At 43.8% G+C, this 12210-nt stretch overlaps 1 protein-coding gene across 2 annotated transcripts in view; it reads left to right on the top strand.

Moving 5' to 3' along the window:
- SHE (Src homology 2 domain containing E) overlaps positions 1 to 12210 on the top strand; it is a 33533-nt gene that overhangs the window by 18995 nt on the left and 2328 nt on the right. Inside the window, exon 6 of one of the 2 annotated variants that reach the window (XM_007976968.3) lies at positions 755 to 5747. The exons of the other annotated variant lie outside the window; for it this stretch is intronic. Coding sequence (XP_007975159.1) covers positions 755 to 941 — 187 coding nt within the window. The 3' untranslated portion in view covers positions 942 to 5747. Of the gene's footprint in view, positions 1 to 754; positions 5748 to 12210 lie in introns of those variants that run through there. 2 annotated transcript variants of the gene reach the window in all.

Consider the following 12210-nt stretch of genomic DNA (forward strand, 5'->3'; position numbering starts at 1 on the left):
GAAATGGTTATTATTATTATTTATGTGTTCTTTTTGGGAAAAAAAGGGAAGAAGAACCCTTACATATGTCCTTTTAGCTGTGGTGAGAAGGATGAGGGTTTTTTTTGTTTGTTTGTTTGTTTGTTTTGAGGTTGAGTCTGACTCTTGCCTAGGCCAGAATGCAGTGGCATAATCTCGGCTCACTACAACCTTTGCCTCCTGGGTTCAAGTGATTCTCCTGCCTCAGCCTCCCAAGTAGCTGGGATTACAGGTGCCTGCCACCATGCCTGGCTAATTTTTTTGTATTTTTTAGTAGAGATGAGGTTTTACCATATTGGCCAGGCTGGTCTTAAACTCCTGACCTCAAGTCATCTGCCCACTTCAGCCTCCCACAGTGCTGGGATTACAGGCCTGAGCCACCATGCCCAGCCGAAGATGAGTTTCTGTCTCACCTTAGTAACCTCGTGCTTGGGCATAAGCACGGGTTTTGCAATTTGAGGGCTAGAAGGGACTTGGCATTCTTTTTCATTGTTTTCTTTGTTCCAGTACCTGATGACTCATATGTAATAAGGATAAACCACTCAAGGATTACATGCATTTAGACTGAAATTTCTGAGAGCTCCACTAGAGTGTCAAATGCATTTATATGTGTGTAGAACCATTCCAGGAATGGATGAGAACCTATCAACCTAGTGTGAATCTGGCTGCAATTGTTTCCAGTGGGGAGGGATCCTCTGCCCACTCATTCATGTCTCCTCCTTGATTTTTATTCTAGGACTAGTCAAGGATGTGTCCACATCATAGTGGCTCAGACCAAAGACAACAAATACACACTGAATCAGACAAGCGCTGTGTTTGACAGCATCCCTGAAGTGGTACACTATTATTCCAATGAAAAGTTGCCTTTCAAAGGGGCAGAACACATGACTTTACTCTACCCCGTGCACAGCAAGCTTCACTAAGGTTCAGCCACTGCAAGCCCTGGGCCTCTGGCACCTGCAAGGGCACCATCAGCGCACAACCAGCATCTCAGAGGACAAGGCTGGACTAGCAATTGCTGGAAAATGGGAGTCTTCCTTGAAAAGTCGGAGTCTTTTGTTTTGTTTGAGACAAAGTCTCGCTGTGTCGCCTAGGCTGGAGTGCAATAGCGCAGTCTTGGCTCATTGCAACCCCTGACTGCTGGGTTCAAGCCATTCTCCTGCCTCAGCCTCCCAAGTAGCTAGGACTATTAAGTGCGCGCCACCACTCCTGGCTAATTTTTTGTTTTGTATTTTTAGTAGAGATGGGGTTTCACCGTGTTGGTCAGGCTGGTCTCAAACTCCTGACCTCAAATGATCCACCCACCTCAGCCTCCCAAAGTGCTGAGATTACAGGCATGAGCCACCGCACCTGGCCAAGTCTTTGGTCTTAAAGTGATTCCATGACACTTTGTTTCTGACCTGTCCCTTGTTTCCTTGCTAAGTAGTTCTACAATAAGAAATCATGATTTAGCTGTTGCCTCCAGCTCGAGTTTGGTGTTCTTTTTATAGTGTGACCCTCAGGAAAGTTAAGTCAAGAGTTCAGGAGCATCAGAGTTCTCCAGAAATGTGCCTACTTACTACCTGGAATACCTGGTCTCTAAACAAATCCACGTGGCTTTTTCACACGATGGTGCGGACTGGAAGAGTATGTTATATTGGACTCATTATTGGGGAAATAAATGAGCAGTAGAAAATGTGAATGACGGGCAAGAAGGTTGTATTTCTCCCTCAGAAGTCCTAATTCAGCTCTAGAGTTCATGGAAATTCACAACTTCAGAGTGTGGCCTAAGTATTATTTTGTTGGTCAGCCTTTCCAAGAAAGTGTGTGTTCTCTCAATCTCTATGGATTTTCTCATTTTTTAGCAAATCAATGAGATAAGCATAAATAGGAAGATACCCCAGGTTTACGTATCACCAATATTGTTAGGCATTGGCATCATTATTAGAATTCTGAATTATAGAATAAAAGGTACAACAAAGATTGCATTTCTGAATTTTAAAATTCTGGAAATTTGCAAAGCTCCACAACTGTTTTGTTACTGAATTCATTATATATAACTTCTGTGTCTTTTGTTTCATCATCATTGGGCATTTTAGTTGCTATGGAATAATTTTTAATTTTTGTCTCTAAAATTAGATTTGCTTTGTGTTTGTAGTAAATTTTTTAAAAATATAACCCTGAAATCTGATTGTACGAACTGGGTCTCTAAAGTCCACAAAGATTCTCTCATTCTGTACTGAAGAGACTGCCTCGTCCTTTACAGAAGTGTTTGAAAAGACCTGGAGGTTTTCTCTTAAATACCGTTACTTAAGATTCATAGTGTTAGCATCTTTATGATTTATCATGAGCTGATATCACCGGTTTACTTACTGTGAAAAGAAACCATGGGAATGGCATACTGTGAGGAGAGCACTATGGTGAGTGGCTCCGGAATTAAAATTCAGCAGATGTGTCTGTATTCTGGGGTTGGTCACTTGGGTCTCAAAACTGCCCCATATGCAAATGTACTGACTGACATCAATCAAAAGTTAACCTTTGTAGCTTATAAATACACACAAAATGTTGATTTGATTAATTTTTTAGGAAAATATACCTTTCTAGTTATTAGTTATATTTAACTATAAGATTTAGAGGTTAGTAAATTTTTGCTGCTTTATTCAGATAAGATCTCAGCCAAAAGGTTGTGTGATCTTTGATTTTAAAAATTTAAGAGGAACTTTTCCTCACTGGAACACAATGATTTTATTAATAAAGAATGTAGGCTGGGTGTGGTGGCTCATGCCTGTAGTCCCAACAATTTGGGAGGCTGAGGCAGGCAGATCACCTGAGGTCAGGAGTTCTGACACCAGCCTGGCCAACATGGCAAAACCCCACCTCTACAAAAAATACAAAAATTAGGCCAGGCACGGTGGCTCACACCTGTAATCCTAGCACTTTGGGAGGCCCAAGCAGGAAGATCATTTGAGGTCAGGAGTTTGAGACCAGCCTGGCCAACATGGTGAAACCCCGTCTCTACTAAAAATACAAAAATTAGCTGGGCGTGGTGGTGGGCACCTGTAGTCCCAGCTACTTGGGAGGCTGAGACATGAGAATCACTTGAGGCATGAGAATCACTTGAGCCCAGGAGGTAGAGGTTGCGGTGAGCCAAGATCACGCCACTGTACTCCAGCCTGGGTGACAAGAGCGAAACTCCATCTCGGGGAAAAAAAAAAAAATTAGCCTGGCCTGGTGGTGGATGCCTGTGGTTCCAGTTCAGGAGGCTGAGGTAGATGGATCACCTGAGCCCAGAAGGTCAAGGCTGCAGCGAGCTGTGATCGCACCACTGCACTCCAGCCTGAGTGACAGAGTTGAGACCGTGTCTTAACAAGCAACCAACCAACCAAAAGGAATGTTTTTTTCAGATACTGATAGAATGTTTTAAATGTGTATTGGTTCATTTACTGTATCTTTAGTGTAAGATTTTAAAAGATTTTTTCAGCATCCATTCAACAAATATTTATTATCTTTTTTATACAAATTATTCATTGTGTTAAACTTATTTTTAGTTTAACATTCTAGAAATGAAACCTTTTAACCTTATTCTACAAAGGGAATACAGCGTTATTCTAATTTTAATAAATGCTAAAAGCTTTATACAATTTTTCTTTGTGCACTAAATGATTTTTGGCCCATACCCAGCAACTGTGATGAATGTATAATGAAGTAACATTTTGAAAACAGCCCAGATACATTAAGTATTTATTGAGCTTCTATCATATGCCCAGTATTGTGCTGCTTCTATACTGTTTCTCTGTGACAAGTCATACTATATTCTTTATAGAATTAAAAGTAGAGGAGAGGCATAGTTTATATATTGTCCAGTTGCTTTACAGTTGTAAAGGAGGTTATAAGAAGAAATATAGTAAATTAGTGGGAAATGGGAGGTGGGGGGGTTAGTGAGCTACTGTTTTCTTCTTGAGGTTGTGACACAAGCTGACAAAAGCCAGGGAGTTTGCAGCTGTGTGGTGGCACAAAGTTCCATATGTTCTAAAAACAATTAGGCCCAGCAGGGTGTCCCTAATGGCTTCCTTGTTAAGCCTCCCTGGCCAGCTGATCTGAAGCTCTGTGACATGTTCTCTGAGCTCTGAACGCTTTGGCTTTTTGTCATTTTGTCTTGAGACAAGTATTTTCCTGTAGTCCTCATTGCTTTGAGTTACTCCATCTCCCAGGATATTCTCTCGTGAGAAGAATGTCTTTTAGTGAATTTGCCTTGAATTTAGCATTTGTAGAGCTGTGTCAGTGTTGTTCTTGCTCACACCTCTTGTAAAAAATACTCTGCTTGTGATGACTGGGCAAGTTCATTTGGTTAGTTTCAGGCCTGTAAAAATAGAGAGTAAAGGACCTTGTTATTTACTTTGATGCCATAGTTGTATCTATCAGGATGGCCTGCAAACCACTGGCCTTGTGTGTATTTAAACTAGGAATAAAATAATGGAAAAATGTTAATATGTCTACAAAAAGGTAAATATTGATATACCTACTGTCTGTCAGGGGCAGAAGTGTCATTTCAAGTTATTCAAAGCACTTTCTTAAGCATTTTAGAAAGCCTTTATTCTTTGCTGTTGGAAGTCTCCGTACTTTGCAGAATTGGTATTTGTGTACTAGCCTCTGCCACAGGATGGGGAAGTGGGCAGGTAGTTGATAAGGCAGCCAGGAGTTTTTGAGGCGGGTGGGAAATTGTCCTAATTTGTTAATTGGATTATGTAACTCTGTTACTAGTCTGTTATTGGCTGTTATTATTGGACGCATCTTGATACTCAGAACAACAACTGTGAGGCATTCTTCAGTTGCTTGTGAAGTGGGGTTAGTTTCTGTTCTATCAGATTCCCTTTTTCAGTCAAAGGTTAGCTCCTTGTTTCTGCCTCCTTCCAGGGTCCAGGGAGTGCAGTGATGTCGCTTTCATTTCCCTTCCCTGCACACCCTTGACACTCAGCAGGATTGCACTGAAACCCTTCTCAGATCTCTCGTTCATTAGTTGTCTCCTATTTTTCCATAACGAGCACTAGTTTGGCCTTATGACCTGGTTAGAATCGCTCTTCTGTATTCTCCTTTCTAATTTTTGTACTCCACCGACTTGGACTTAGATAAACTTGGCCTGCTGTGCAGTGGGCCTTCTCTTCAACTTTCCCTCCTTCACCACTGACCCTGTGTGAAGAAAGATGGTGCGTTACTGCCATCTAGTGGAAAAAGAGAAAACTACAGTTGGGAAAAGCAGCTATGCATTTAACGGTAGGGCTTTCTGAAGGATTTCTGTTACAGTCCAGAAAGGGGAAAATGATGACACAGCAGTTGCCATCTTGAAAAATGCCCTTTCCTGCAGAAAGGGTGCTTTTAAGCCTGATACAGCTATCATCACAAGGTCCCTGGACTAGGGCTGGATCGTGTAATTTAGAATCTCAAATTGTATTTTAATTAATATGCTGGCAACAGAATCATTGAGACAGGCATCTCATTTTGTCAAGTTCTTAGCCGTTCAGTTTGTCAGGGACTTTAATATTTTAGATATCAACTAATACATAGTTTCAACTTTTAAAAATATTTGAAGATTGTATGTGATATAGGTGCCTATCTGTAGTGCCTTAGTAATTTATATCAGAAATGTTTTATAAAATTTCTGGTTGTATTGCAGTAGCCAATATAGGCTTCATGCCCTCCTGAAGATGGTTTCCTCTGAAATGTAACTTTAAATAAACATTATTCCAAGAAAACTACAGTGGTTTTGCTTAATTCAGTTAGCTCTGAGAATCATCTTCCTTCAGAAAAAGACTTCCCATGGTAAGAGCTACAGCAGAGTTTCATTTGCAATCACCATTAATGAAATATAGAAACACCATGATGGAACATAACCAGCAGAATTCGATCTTTTCTTTCCTCTTTCACATTTAGAGTCCTTCTATTATGTTTTTTCTTCCGAGTAAAATAGTAATACAGGGACGTTTTACTCCCATTTCCTTGGCCCATTTCTTCCTGAGTCGAAAGTGCACTGGTTCTCATCCCTCTCTAGATAGAAGATTTGGGCTCTGCTTCTGTTTTTATCAGTTTGTTATTAATACAAATGCCCCATGCCATCTGCGGGATGCCCTAAGTCTGTTGCAAAGTTCAAAACCCTATTTTAAAAAAAGATTCTACCAGGTGATTTGGATACACAGCCAATGGTGGAGAAGCCCCGGTGGAAGCTCCTATTTGGAAATGCCCAAATAAATTCACGTGAGGTCCTAGAAGGGCATACTGTAGAGTCTGCTGTCAAAAAGTTTTCCCCTGAAAATTCCTGTTTAACATGGTATCAAGTTTTTAACTTCCATTAAACATTTATGTAAGTTGCCACCAGGTGGAACAAGTGCCTATTGTTTTTTCCCCATCTGTGTGTAAGAGAAGAGGAAGTTCGCATTAAGCAATGCTGCTGCCAACCAGCACCCGAGCAATTGAGAGTAATGGTTTTCAGAATTCAGATTGAACACAGGTTTACAAGCACCCAGGGTTTGGGTGTTGAATGTTGGATTCTGACCCTGTGAAAGGCCAAGATGTAAGTAGTGAGGATAGACTCTCTCCGCACCAGGTGTGCTGCTGGACAAATGCTTTTCATCATAACAGCGTCTCATTTTAACCCGCCACAACTCAGCCAGGTGGGAAGTTGGTTTTTCACATAAAGACACGGGTGCTTAGAATGATGAAATAACTTGTCCTGGGTCAGTCATAGAGTAAGTGGTAGAGCCCAGATTGTGGCCCAGGTCTCACTCTAGAGTGGCTTTTTGGGTTTTTTGGTTTTTTTGTGTTTTTTGCACTTTTTATGGTTTCATTTAAAAACAAAACATACACTGAGCTGTCTATTCATTGTCTTCACTGCACAGCCTGGCCTTGGGAGTGGTGACTGGTGGCCCACGGGGCTGCTCGCTCCACAATGGCCTGTGGTTCTGGAGGAAACATTGTGAGCAATCTCAGCTCAGTATAATTTGTTGCACATCAGCAGCACTTCACTTCCAGCTCCTTGACCTTGTAGATCAGGAATTTCTGGAGGCCACTGGGCAGCGTGTGCTTCGTTATCTTGCTAATCCCATAACTGACGCTGGCAATACAGGGGAGTATCATTCAGCCTCAACAAGGAAGGGAATCCTGACACAGCTTACAGCATGGATGAACCGTGAGACCATTATGCTGAGTGAAACCAGTCAGTCACAAAAAGACACGTGCTATATGATTCCACTTACATGAGGTACCCAGTCAAATTCATAGAAAGTAGTGGGGAAAAAGGAAATGGGGAGTTGTTGTTTAATGAGTGCAGAGTTTCTTTTCTTTTTTTTTTTTTTTTTTTTTTTTTTTTGAGGCAGGATCTAGTTCTGTCGCCCGTGCTGGAGTGCACTGGCGCAATCTCAACTCACTGCAACCTCCACCTCCCGGGTTCAAGCAATTCTACTGCCTCAGCCTCCCAAGCACTACAGGCATGCACCACAATGCCCAGCTAATTTTTGTATTGTTAGTAGAGACAGGGTTTCACCATGTTGGCCAGGCTAGTCTCAAACTCGTGACCTCATGTGATCCACCTGCCTTGGCCTCCCAAAGTGCTGAGATTATAGACACGAGCCACCACACCCAGCCCAGAGTTTCTGCGTGAAATAAAAAGTCCCGGAGATTGGTTGCACAACAATATGAATGTAGTTATTCATAACACTGCTGAATTGCACGCTTAGAAATGGTTAACATAGGCCAAGCGTAGTGGCTCGTGCCTGTAATCCCAGGGCTTTGGGTCAAAGTAGGTGGATCACTTGAGCTCAGGAGTTCCAGACCAGCCCAGGCAACACGGTGAAACCCCATCTCTTATAAAAAAGATTAGGTGGTTAAAATGGTAAATTTTATGTGAATGCATTTGTTACCACACATACACACACAGAAATGCCAGTCTATTATCTTACAATGGAAATGCATCTAGCAGACTGCACATTCGGGTCACCTGTGTCATCAATGTGCTCTCTACCCATAGAGGGGCCGCATGGACTCAGAGCAAGGGAAACAGGAATTGCGTTTTCGGTGTCCACCTCCACCTCCAGGACAATCCTCTGCTGGGTCTGGCAGGTTGCGTGCATGGGCCTAAGCAGCCTTTCCCCTGCTTGGGAGAGTCTCTGCCTATAGAACTGGGTAGTGTGAAGTCCTTCAGGTCATTTAAGTTCTGATAAACATACCTTGAGGAGATAAAGTCTGAGGCATGAGGTTATCATTTCCAGAATCCACAGGTAGCACCAGAATTACTTCCCCTTTGTGAATCATGTAGTATGAATCACTGTAATATCTTGATTCAAATTTAAAATACTTCCTACATGACATTTTTAAATGGTTGCCTTCTAATTTATGTGCATAAATAAGCAGGTTTACTAATTTGGATTGAGGGAAAGATAAATTATTACTTGATGAGCACATAAAAGCCAATTTGTTGATCAAGCTATCAACCAGCATGTTGGTAAGAAACATTTTACTTAAAAGATAAGAAAGGTGTGGATTATTTCAGATTGCTGTAATTTTTTTTTTTTTTTTTTTTTTTTTTTGAGATGGTGTGGTTTATTTTGGATTGCTTTACTTTTTTTTTTTTTTTTTTTTTTTTGAGACAGTCTCACTCTGTCACCTAGGCTGGAGTGCAGTGATACAATCTTGGCTCACTGCAACCTCTGCCTCTCTGGTTCAAGCCTCAGCCTCCTGAGTAGCTGGGATTACAGGCGCCCACCACCACACCTGGCTAATTTTTGTATTTTTAGTAGAGACAGGGTTTCACTATGTTGGCCAGGCTGGTCTCGAACTCCTGACCTTGTGATCCTCGTGCCTCAGCCTCCCAAAGTGCTGGGATTACAGGCGTGAACCACCATACTCAGCCTTATTTTACGTTATTTTTGAGATAGGGTCTTCTCTGTTGCCGAGGCAGGAGTGCAATGGTGTGATCATGGCTCACCACAACCTTGACTTACTAGGCTCAAGCAATTCTCCCATCTCAACTTCCCAAGTAGCTGGGACCACAGGTGTGTACCACCACACCTGGCTAATTTTTTGATTTTTTGTAGCAACAAGGTCTCACTATATTGCTTAGGCTGATCTTGAACTCCTGGGCTGAAGCGATCCTCCTGACTTAGCCTCCCAAAGTACATGGATTATAGGTATGAGCCACTGCACCGTCCTGGACTGCTTCAGATGGTGTGCTTGCAAGTGAAACATTCTTTCTAAAACACTTGCACATTTTAAAATGGAGAATCTCCAGCTTTTTTAAGAAACCAATACAATAGGCCAGGCACTGTGGCTCACGCCTGTAATCCCAGCACTTTGGGAGGCCGAGGCAGATGGATCACTTGAGGTCAGGAGTGATCCACCTCCAACCGGGAGGTGGAAGTTGCAGTGAACTGAGATCGTGCCACTGCACTCCAGCCTGGGCAACAGAGTGAGACTCCATCTCAAAAGAAATGAATACAATGAACCACACTGTCCCATCACCCAGCTTCAACAATTATTGTCTTACAGCCAATTTTGTTTTGTCTGTGATCCCCACCCACTTCTTGTACATTTTAAACAATTTTTCGTAGGCCATATAATATGATTGGATTATTCCAAAATAGAGGGGTTATAATTGTTTAATCAAGCTATCTTTAATTCTAAAAACAATGCTCATTTAAAAAAATTTAAATATGTACACAAGAAAAAAGAGCAAATCTGGTCTTCAGTGACTTCGTAAATGTGCTTAGAACATTGCAGAGGTTTGGCCGGGCATGGTGGCTCAAGCCTGTAATCCCAGCACTTTGGGAGGCCAAGGCAGGCGGATCACCTGAGGTTGGGAGTTCAAGACCAGCCTGGCCAACATGGAGCAACCCTGTCACTACTGAAAAATACAAAATTAGCCAGGCATGGTGGCGCATGCCTGTAATCCCAACTACTGTGAAGGCTGAGGCAGGAGAATCGCTTGAACCTGGGAGGCGGAGGTTGCGGTGAGCCAAGATTGCGCCATTGCACTCCAGCCTGGGCAAAAAGAGTGAAACTTCGTCTCAAAAAAAAAAAAAAGAACATTGCAGAGGTGCTCAATATAGTAGACATCCAAGGCAGCCTCTCTCCCACCTGGCCCCTGCCCGCAGCCCTCCCCTGCAGCCCTGGGCAGGCCTCTCCATCCCCAGACCCTCCTACTCTGCTCCCTCACTCCCTAGATCAGATTAGTCATTTGCTCCCAGACACAGCATTTGCTTGTTAATTGTGTGGCTGGCCAGGCACACTGCCAACTCCTGGAGGAGGACATCGGTTCCTCTTGTACCCCACACCCAGCACAGTGGCCTAGTAAACATTCCTTGAATGAATCGTTGCACCCAGAGAGCAACTCCACTCACAGAGTGGTGACCATCGTTTCAGAGGGAGTGGATGTAATAAGGCAATAAAGCACAGTTTGGCTGGATGTGGTGGCTGACGCCTGTAATAGCACTTTGGGAGGCCGAGGTGGGTAGATCACTTGAGGTCAGGAGTTCGAGACCAGCCTGGCCAACATAGCAAAACCCCATCTCTACTAAAAATACAAAAATTAGCCGGGCATGGTGGTATGAGCCTCTAATCCCAGCTACTCAGGAGGCTGAGGCAGGAGAATCGCTTGAACCTGGGAGGCAGTTGCAGTGAGCCGAGATCACACCACGGCACTCCAACCTGGGCGACAAAGCAAGACTGTCTGAAAAATAATAATAAATAAAGCACAATTGGAAGATTTTCAGGAAGTTCCCCAAAATTTATACCAAGGAACCAACAGGAGAAAACCAAACCATTCATGCCGTACAGAGGTGTGGATAGGTATAGATGGAGGGGAAGTGGCTTGATTTGGCCCCTGATCAGAGAGTTATTGTGTCAGAAATCAGTTGCTGCCCCTCTCCTTTGTGACCCATCTCTGGCTGCCGCTGCCTTAAGGTCATCTATGGGAGCCCCGAAGCCGTGCCTTTGTATGTGCGCTCAGACTCCCATGGGTTAGCCTCCAGCCCTAGCTCACACTGATAAACGTGACAAACCACATGAGGACACCAGGTCCATCTCCTCCCAGAGTGAGTGAGTTAGGCCCCACCCCACACAGGGTGAGGGCGCCTGGCCTGAGAAAGGGCTTGGTAAGAGAAGCCCCTGAGTGGCTGGGGCCTGAGCCCCATGGCAAAAGCAAAGAGCACTTAGAGTCCAGCAGACCCAGGTTTGGAGTCTAGTTCAGCCTCTTAACTAGCATGGGCATCTTGGACCACTGTCTTCAATATAAGCCTCAGGTGTCTCATCTGTAAACGGGTGAGAATAATTACATTGCAGCCACATTAAGGAAGAATATCCTGTTTACAAAGCACATGGTGGAGAGGCAGTAAATGGGAGCCGTTTTTTTGTTTTGTTTTGTTTTGTTTTTTTGAGGCAGAGTCTCACTTGTCACCCAGGCTGGAGGGCAGTGGTGTGATCACAGCCCACTGCAGCCTCAGACTCCCAGGCTCAAGTGATCCTACCACCTCAGCCTCCCGAGGAGCTACGACTACAGGCGCGTGCCAGCATGCCCAGCTAGTTTTTTGTATTTTTAGTAGAGACAGAGTTTTGCCATGTTGGCCAGGCTGGTCCCAAACTCCTGGGCTCAAGCAATCCACCCACCTCAGCCTCCCAAAGTGCTGGGATTACAAGCATGAGCCGCAGCACCCAGCTGCCATTATTTTTTTTTTTCTTTCTTCCCCTTCCACCCCTGTCCCCCCGACACACAGTGTCTCAACCTGTTGCCCAGGCTGGAGTACAGTGGTACTATCACAGCTCACTGCAGCCTCCAACTCCTGGGCTAAAGGGATTCTCCTGCTTCAGCCTCCCAAGTAGCTGGGACTACAGGCATGCACCACTATGCTCGATTAATTGGTTTTTTAAAAATTATTTTGTAGAGCCGGGCACAGTGGCTCACTGGAATCCCAGCACTTTGGGAGGCTGAGACGGGCAGATCACCTGAGGTCGGGAGCTCAAGAGCAGCCTGACCAACACGAAGAAACCCTGTCTCTACTAAAAATACAAAAAATTAGCCGAGCATGGTGGCACATGCTTCTAATCCCAGCTACTCGAGAGGCTGAGGCAGGAGAATCGCTTGAACCCGGGAGGCAGAGGTTGCGAGATTGTGCCATTGTACTGCAGACTGGGTGACAACAGCAAAACTCCGTCTCAAACAAACAAACAAAA

This window comes from Chlorocebus sabaeus, chromosome 20 (genome assembly GCF_047675955.1).
Source record: "Chlorocebus sabaeus isolate Y175 chromosome 20, mChlSab1.0.hap1, whole genome shotgun sequence".
Taxonomy (NCBI): Eukaryota; Metazoa; Chordata; class Mammalia; order Primates; family Cercopithecidae; genus Chlorocebus; species Chlorocebus sabaeus.